This window comes from Nuphar pumila, chromosome 7 (assembly GCF_984573655.1).
Source record: "Nuphar pumila chromosome 7, dmNupPumi1.hap1.1, whole genome shotgun sequence".
NCBI lineage: Eukaryota > Viridiplantae > Streptophyta > Magnoliopsida > Nymphaeales > Nymphaeaceae > Nuphar > Nuphar pumila.
The window spans coordinates 15,075,197-15,084,494 of NC_143255.1; the positions used below are offsets into that span (position 1 = coordinate 15,075,197).

At 39.3% G+C, this 9,298-nt stretch overlaps 1 protein-coding gene across 1 annotated transcript; it reads left to right on the top strand.

The window, feature by feature from the left end:
• The first annotated feature begins 823 nt into the window (after positions 1–823).
• On the top strand, positions 824–9,024 carry LOC149831240 (homeobox-leucine zipper protein HOX32-like). The gene is made up of 18 exons (XM_090013764.1): positions 824–1,433; positions 3,750–3,909; positions 4,331–4,440; positions 4,568–4,658; positions 4,735–4,830; positions 4,925–5,038; positions 5,227–5,310; positions 5,409–5,564; positions 5,650–5,724; positions 5,817–5,923; positions 6,008–6,200; positions 6,411–6,599; positions 6,777–6,857; positions 6,960–7,094; positions 7,209–7,534; positions 7,647–7,758; positions 7,875–8,024; positions 8,785–9,024. The coding sequence occupies exons 1-18, from the start codon at positions 1,210–1,212 to the stop codon at positions 8,929–8,931; spliced, it is 2,550 nt and encodes an 849-aa protein (XP_089869890.1). The 5' UTR covers positions 824–1,209; the 3' UTR covers positions 8,932–9,024.
• The last annotated feature ends 274 nt before the right edge of the window (positions 9,025–9,298 follow it).

Genomic DNA, 9,298 nt, shown 5'->3' on the forward strand with positions numbered 1-9,298 from the left:
AGTCCCGGGCTGTTTTTGTCATTTGACATCGCAATCAAGGATGGTACAACAGTAATTTATTGCTAAACGGAGGGCGTATTGCAGCACGCCAAATCTCCCGCAGACTGGCAGAGTCGTAAATTTTCCACTAGATACGAGCATTTGTGCACTACGTTTCCGAAGGAAGAAGACACCCGTTTTGCAGCTTGTCCTTAAAATGCGTGAGGGTGTTCCTGTAAATAATGGCAGAATGGAGGGCGTAAAGTTTCGTTTTTTTCTTCAAGAGGGAGACAGACGTCATTGACAATCTCCTACGTTGCCGTCACCAGATCTCACAGAGTATATGACTGTAATTTTCAGAAAGTACAGGGGCATTATGGTTCTCACGCAAGCATTCCCATCCTCCTGACGTCTACTTCTAAAAGCACTCTCACAAGTCCATATAAAGACCCATTCGTGTAATTTACGGAAAACCAAGGGGTATTTTTAATAATATAAAAAATGAACAAAACAATCAAGTAATTGCAAAAAATAGCTGATATTTTTACGATATTATTCCGGTGTAAATATAAACATAAACATCGCGATAAAACTGTGTTTTTTATATGAACATGACGTTACCTTGAAAATATCTCTATATATAAACCGTTATCTTCATCATGCGTTTCTGGCTGCCGAGAAAGGCAACGTTAAAAACGAGGTAGTATTGTGTACAGGTGGCAATGTCATTTACAACAAATCTAGGGACACTTTAGTCATTAGCCCAACATCCATTTTCTTTTCTTTTTTTCTTTCTTTTTCCTTTTTCCTTTTAAATATATTCCACTACACATTCGACTGTAGCCTCTCTCTCTCTCTCTACTCTACAGACCAAATCCAAGAGACAAGAAAAAGTAGAAAAATTCTCCTTTTTTTTCCTTTCAATCCTTCTACACCTATAAACTTTGGTTCGCAATCTAGGGTTTCCCCTCTCATTCTTCTGCGAGGAAAAAGGCACGAGGAAGAAGATGTGTTTGAGCAGTGAACCAAGTGTAGGTGGGCTCTTCTAGGGCGTGTCTGTGATGTGGGAGAGAGGTGGCTCTCTTGACAGAGAGCGCCTGCGGAATCGTTCGGAGGACACCCACCAAGAGAGAAGGAGGTTTTGCCTCTTCCTTTGAGGGGAAGGAGGAGGAGAAAGGAAGATTTTTGTTTGTTTGTTGGTTGTGGTAGAGTGGGTTGTGTGTGGATGTGATGATGGCACTGTGCGCGCAGAAGGAAGGAAAAAACCAGCAGCAGCAGCAGATGGACGCGGGAAAGTACGTGAGGTACACGCCGGAGCAGGTCGAGGCGCTCGAGAGGGTGTACTCGGAGTGCCCCAAACCGAGCTCCCTCAGGAGGCAGCAGCTCATCAGGGAGTGTCCCATCCTGTGTAATATCGAGCCCAGGCAGATCAAAGTCTGGTTCCAGAACCGGAGGTACTGGAGAGAGAGAGAGAGGTTCACGATTCCTTTTAAAGGAGATGCGGTTTGAGAGTTGTGTTTTTTTGTCATTTTTGTGGTTTTTGTTTAGTGTTTGATTTACCCATTTAGGGTCTTGCGAAGCCATGATGTTGGTGGTTTCTCAACATTTTGATTTTGCGGGGGTTCTATGTCAAGTTCGGGATTCCTTTAAAGGAAATACGGCTTGAAAGATGTGATTTTTTTGTCATTTTTTTCGGTTTTTGTTTAGTGTTTGATTTACCCATTTGGGGTGTTGTGAAGCCTTGATGTTGGTGGTTTCTCAACATTTTGGTTCTATGTTCAAGTTCGGGATTCCTTTAAAGGAAATACGGTTTGAAAGATGTGATTTTTTGTCATTTTTGTGGTTTTTGTTTAGTGTTTGATTTACCCATTTGGTGTGTTGTGAAGCCATGATGTTGGTGGTTTCTCAACATTTTGATTTTGGGCGGTTCTATGTTCAAGTTCGGGATTCCTTTAAAGGAAATACGACTTGAAAGATATGATTTTTTTGTTATTTTTTGCGGTTTTTGTTTAGTGTTTGATTTACCCATTTGGGGGGTTGTGAATCCATGATGTTGGTGGTTTCTCAACATTTTGATTTTGGGGAGTTCTATGTTCAAGTTTTGGTTTTTCTGTTTTTTCCCTTTTAAAGGTTGGTCTTTTGGATTTCTGAGATACCATCATGATAACTTTCTCATTTTTAGACCGTTTTTTTTCTATTTTGATTTTTTGTTCGTTTTGGTTATCGGGTATTTGAGAAATCATGTTTTTTTATTCTGTTATTAAATATTGTGGGTCTTTTTATCTCTGATGGTAAGAAATAAAACGTAGGGCATGCATAAAACTGGAATTTTTTCGTTTTTTCTTCTCTCTGATTCTGTTTCATTCTGTTTTGGAAACATATTCTTGAAATATGATTTGTGTATTTTGCCCTTTTCTTTTCTTTTTTTCTTTCAGTGTTTCAATTGGTGGGTGTTTCTAATTTTAGTTGTGTCTTCCTTCCTACTGTGCTTTTTAGGAGACCTGGAGTCCAGATGATGGACAATACTAAATATGGTGTATATTCTTTTGGGTTCTTTCTTCCATTTTATCGGATCCTTTCTACATGCTGTTTTTTCCTGTATTTATGCTTGTCGTTGGCATTCCGGTACCATCTGTTTGTTTTAATAGATGGTAATCATAACAATGGTTTGATTATGTTTTGCTATTTGGTTATTCTCGTGCGTTTTTTCCTTTTATTTATTGTCTGTCGATCAAGATTTGGTGTTACGAATCTCTGACAGAATGATTGGGGTCTGTGTGTGTTGTTAGAATAATCCATGCAAAACGCTGCCTTCTTGACGTAACCATTTTGGCGTAGGTTTCTTTGCAGATTCGGTATCTTTACTGGCTTCATTTGATAGCGATACCCTTTGTTTGATCTACATATTCTTCTCCTTTGTTTTTTAAGACGTGTTTCACGATTTTATTCAGAAAGGTTTGAGCTAGCTATTGCCATTCTAGTTGTGATTGTCTTGTTTCCCTAATTGTTTTTTTGTATCTTTTGGTTCATTCATTTTTTTTTACGGTTTCTTTGTCTGTTTTAAAATTTGTTTCTTGTCCCCAGCACAGTTTTCTAAGTGCGCCACATTTATTATGATTTTCTTCCACTTCTACACCAGCCGACTTATCTATTTGTTTGTTCAGGAATTTTGTTGCATTCCAATTGTTTATTTGTTCTTTAGGATGACAAATCATTGGTTGGTTTGGAAGCATTTTCCTAGTTGTGCTTTTTCTATGTTATTTTATAAGTTGGTCTCTGTCACTCTCCTGATGTCTTATTTTGTAGTTGACTTGAGAATTATTCTTGATTGGTTTTTTTATTCCTCCTTATTTTCTTAAGTGTTGTTTCTATTAGTCTTCCAGTCTTGTTTATAGTTATTGTTTTCTAGATTCAAGTGTTGGGGTTTGTTTTTTTCAGTTTTATGATACTCTGGTTGTTATGCTTCTTTCAAAGATGCTTCCCTCTTTTGGTTGGTTTTTTGTGCTTTTGTGATCCATTCTGGTTTGTTATGGAGCTTGTTTTTTCTGTTTTCTGGTGCTCTTGTTGCTACCCTTCTTCCAGAATGTCTTCCTCCCACTATTTTGATGATGATTTTGTTTTTTTTTCTACCATCATGTTGTCTGTTTTTGCCGTGTTAGTTTCATGATCTCTGCAGCCCATGTATAAATTATTAGGAAATATCATATTATGATATATTAGAGATGGCTTACACCTGAGGAATTTATCCTGACAATTCTGATCTGTTTTAGATGCCGGGAGAAGCAGCGGAAGGAAGCTTCTCGCTTGCAGACAGTGAACCGAAAGCTTAGCGCCATGAACAAACTGTTGATGGAGGAAAATGATCGGTTGCAGAAGCAAGTGTCACAGTTGGTGTATGAAAATGGTTACATGAGGCAGCAACTTCCAAATGTACGTTGAAACCATGCCTGGTTTGTTAAGTGGGTTATCTGAATGCCTTCATTGGTAGTTTATCTTTGTGCCTTCTCCATGCTTAGACTATATCATGAGTTTTTTATAAGGATGTTTCCCATTTCCGTTTTCTTCTTGTTTGTTAGTATCTTGCTTGTTGGGGTTGAAATTGTTGTTATTCAATTTTTTTCCTTTCTTTTGTTTGTGAAACGTAATCATTGTTTTGATTAAGTGTCAATATGACAGGTGTTCTTGATTTTATGTTATGGATTTGTATTTTGTTAAATATCAACTTTTTCTAGTTTTTCTTTATATTTCCATTCTGTCTCCATGATCTGTTCTACTGAGGTCGAACCTAGCATTATTTTGCGCTAGCATCTTTTGTTGCTGTGACTTATCTTTTTCTGTTTGTTGTTTGTAGGCTTCTGTGACCACTACAGACACAAGCTGCGAGTCTGTAGTTACTAGTGGTCAGCACCAACAAAACCCAACTCCCCAGCATCCTACAAGGGATGCCAACAACCCAGCTGGGTAAGTGTTTCACTTTATTATGTCTGAATTCATATTAAAAAATCTGTGTTATAATATGTTTTTACTTTTTTGTATTTAATATGTTATACTTGATTTTCAGTTTTTGACGTTTTTCTTTTTCCTTCAGACTCCTGTCTATTGCAGAGGAGACCTTGGCAGAGTTCCTTTCTAAGGCTACTGGAACTGCTGTCGACTGGGTCCAGATGCTTGGGATGAAGGTATAAGTGATTGTCTTCTGTTCATACGTTTATATGATTTTATTTTTGAATCTAACCTCCTGTTTGGTGTTGATAGCCTGGTCCGGATTCTATTGGCATTGTTGCCGTTTCCCACAATTGCAGTGGCGTGGCAGCACGTGCCTGCGGTCTTGTGAGTTTAGAACCTTCAAAGGTAATCTATTGTTCCTTCCTAAATATGAATGGCATTGTCTGATGTTCTCATCATTTGTTTCTATTATTGGTCATTCTCTGTCCTTCCTTTATAGGTTGCTGAAATACTCAAGGATCGCTTGTCGTGGTTCCGTGATTGTCGTTCCCTTGATGTTTTGACTGTTCTCCCAACGGGAAATGGAGGGACCATAGAACTGATATATATGCAGGTGATTATATATTTTCTTTTCCCAAAAAAACACCTTCTCTTGTGTTACTTGAATGTAATTTTTGGGCTCAAATGTGTAATTATTGTATTCAAGTGTCAATCAATCATGTTTCATAGCTGTGTGTTTGTAATAGTTGATGTGAACAGTGTGGCCAATCATATGCTGACTATGGAATTTGTTCTTATCAGACGTACGCTCCTACAACATTGGCATCTGCACGTGATTTTTGGACATTGAGATACACAACTGGTTTGGAGGATGGAAGCCTTGTTGTATGTTGATTCATAAATATTCTGTGATTTATTATATTTATTTCAGTGGGTAACCTGTCAAATGAATATTGCTGTGCTGTGTCTATATTATTATGTAGGTATGCGAGAGATCACTGACTTCTTCTACGGGTGGTCCTGCTGGACCTACCACTCCAAATTTTGTTAGAGCTGAAATGCTTCCTAGTGGCTATCTAATCCGGCCATGTGAGGGTGGTGGTTCGATAATCCACATTGTGGATCATGTTGATTTGGATGTATGTCAATCTTGCTGAATCTGAAACTGTTGGTCTAGTTTTCTCCAAATAAACTGGAGATTAATGTTTCCTGCTTTTCATGCAGGCATGGAGTGTTCCTGAGGTGCTCCGACCACTGTATGAATCATCTAAAATCCTTGCTCAGAAAATGACCCTTGCTGTAATCACCTTTTTGGGCAATATCCTTCTCCTTTTGTATCCTTTTGTGTCTTATGCAACTGAGCACTGATGTGCTGGGATTCTTTTTAACAGGCACTGCGTCACATTAGACAAGTAGCACTTGAGACAAGTGGTGAAATTGTTTCTGGTGGGGGCCGTCAACCAGCTGTTCTTAGGACCTTCAGTCAGAGATTGAGCAGGTAAATCATTCTATTTAATTTAACATGATTTCATGTGTCTTCTTAGCTTTATTGTCTCCCTCATTTACAATGAATTTTTTGCAGGGGATTCAATGATGCTATGAATGGGTTTGCTGATGATGGATGGTCTTTAATGAGTAATGATGGAGTGGAGGATGTGACTATCGTTGTGAATGCTTCTCCTAGCAAACTTCTGGGGAGTCACCTTATTTCTTCCACGTCACTCTGTACACCTGGTGGTGGTATCCTCTGTGCCAAGTCATCCATGCTGCTTCAGGTTTGATTTTAGTCTGCCTTATGTCTGCATTTAATATATGAATTAAAGCATTATCTAACTTTATCTTGAGCATTCATTTTTTCCTTTTGGCTTATTTAATCTTCTACTTGCAATATCACTGTTAAGTTATTAGAGTGGCTTCCTTTCTCTTTTTCAGATATACAGGTCTGCTTTTAGTGTACTCTTATAGGTTTAATTTATGTTGTGTAGAATGTGCCCCCAGCATTGCTTGTTCGATTTCTCAGAGAACACCGTTCAGAGTGGGCTGATTGTGGTATTGATGATTTATCTGCTGCCTCTCTCAAGGGTAGTCCTTATGCTATTCCTGGTTCCAGGATTGGAGGTTTTCTTGGTGGGCAGGTTGCTTTACCTCTTGCTCATACACTGGAACGAGAAGAGGTATAGATGGCTTAGTTTGAGTTAATTTTCTTCGTTTGATTTGATAATGATTTTTGACCTACTTTAATCAATTTCATGGTTTGAGAAAGGGCATCTTATTTTATGGCTCATGTTTATTATTGTCTACATGGAGTTTTAAACCAACTGTGTTGTTCGTCTGTCTTGTTGGAATTCCAGCTACTGGAAGTAATCCGGCTTGAGGGTCATGGCTTCCACCAAGAAGATGGTGTGTTACAAAGAGACATGTATTTGTTACAGGTTGGTGTTTTCTTGAGTGTTGCAATTGTTATCAAAAGAACGTTGCATGGTGGTGCATTTTTTTTTTCTTGTAAATAATTGATTTCATGTTCTTTGTTACAGCTTTGCAGTGGAGTTGATGAGAATGCAGTTGGGGCATGCGCACAGCTTGTGTTTGCTCCTATTGATGAGTCATTTGCTGATGATGCTCCATTGCTTCCTTCTGGTTTTCGTGTTATTCCATTGGAGTCCAAAGCAGTTGAGTAGATTTCTTTTGATCGTGCATGTTTTGTCGGCTTCATGTTTGTTTGCTCATGTGTGCATGCATCTGTGAGATAGTTATGGCTCCCTCAAGTGCTTTCTCCGTTTCAGGATATGCCCACTGCTAATCGGACACTTGATTTGGCATCTTCCCTTGAAGTGGGCTCGGGTGTGACCCGACCCTCTAGTGACACGGCTGCAAATGAATATAACCTGAGATCGGTGCTTACAATAGCCTTTCAGTTTACATATGAGAATCATCTGAGAGACAATGTGGCTGCAATGGCTCGGCAATATGTTCGCAGTGTTGTTGCATCTGTGCAGAGGGTTGCGATGGCAATTGCTCCTTCACGTTTGGGTCCACACATTGGCTCGAAATCACCTCCAGGTTCTCCTGAGGCTCTCACACTTGCAAGATGGATCTCCCGAAGCTATAGGTACCTGACCAACCATGTGTGTGCGTTCCATTAGTCATTTTGTTCCTGCTGCTGCAGTCGACATTTTTCTTTTAATACTGTTAGTAATACTATCGTGCCGTACATTTTCTAGGTTGCATACTGGAATGGAGCTGTTCGGGAGTGATGGTCAAGCTGGTGAATCTATGTTAAAACTGCTGTGGTATCACACTGATGCAATTATGTGCTGCTCATTGAAGGCAAATGTAACTAAAAACTTGCTTTGATTGTGGATTTTCAGTGGTCTGCAAAGATTTGTTGTATGGACCATTTAATCTCTCCTCTGGTCTGTCTGGTTTGAAATCCAATGCTTCTTTTGCAGGCTTCCCCAGTCTTTACATTCGCCAACCAGGGTGGTCTCGACATGTTGGAAACGACATTGGTCGCTTTGCAAGACATAATTCTCGATAAAATACTTGACGAAAATGGCAGGAAGGCGTTGTGCACTGAGTTCCCCAAGATCATGCAACAGGTACAATTCACAATATGCTCAACTGTCTTATTTATTTGTTGAATAAGAGCATTAGCAGCAGCATGTTTCATCTTTACCATAACCTCCACAAATTATTTAACCATTTGTCCTTGTATATTTACTTGTGCGGGAGAAGATTTTTCTTTGTTGATTTATTTTAGGTCTTGCTGAAGTCTGCTACGCCTGATTTATTTTATCAACAATACTTGAAACTATTGATTGCTGTTCTCAATTAGCAACTGTATTGTATTTGCAGTTTTACTGATCTGGGTCTAAGAGTGTCATGTTTTAGAAACCTGTTGATGTGCATTACCATCATTTTGTTGGCATTGTCGTAGTCACCACAAGAGTCTTCCTACATGGGGAAGCTCGCTTCTCTGGAGTCTCATTTCAGAAACGTGAAACTATCCTCACATGATCACATCTATTCTCTTTTGCTTTACATTTCCCTCTTGTCACTTCCCACTGGTTCTCCCTTCACTTCCTACATTTTTCATTTTAGAATATTATGATTTTATATAACAAGCTTGTATATTGTTTTTGTCAATTTGTGTGTTTATACCATTTCTTATTTGCATCTGCCTGAGCTTCATATGTGATCGATCTATTTTCATTTTTCATGCTTGCATAATTGCTTCACAACTGTATCCCGCTTCTCGCTTCATACTTCACAGTTTAGCATGTTTAAACAAAAACTACGTTTGTGATGGTTCTTTTTCTGCAAAAAAAAATGCAAGCTTCTGATGTTGAAATCTTGCAGGGTTTTGCATATTTGCCGTCAGGGATCTGCCGATCGAGCATGAGCAGGCCGGTTTCTTACGAGCAGGCCGTGGCTTGGAAGGTTCTCAACGATGAAGACTGCCATCACTGTTTGGCCTTCATGTTTATCAACTGGTCCTTTGTGTGACCATATTTTCCTCCGGGAAAAAAACTTGAAACCGTTGTTGGACACACTTCTATTACTTTTTTGCCTCATCTCTCTTGTTTTCCCTGACTTGAATCTGGGGTTATCCGTGCATTGTTTTTTTTTCATTGACGGAAAACCAGCTTTGGGATCAGAGAACTAGTTGCGCTAGCTAAGTCTGCCATCTGCCTGCCGTATTCGCGGTTGCCTTTTCGATGGTGTAAACTCATGGCGCACCCACTTTCCCGATAGGGAGTAACCTAGCTTCTGCTGAGAAAGAGATGAGCAAGGACTTGTTCTTCTAGTTTTTATCCCTTGCTCCATAATTCTTGGGGTTTGGCATTTTTTTTGAAAGCCCAGCTGGGGTTAG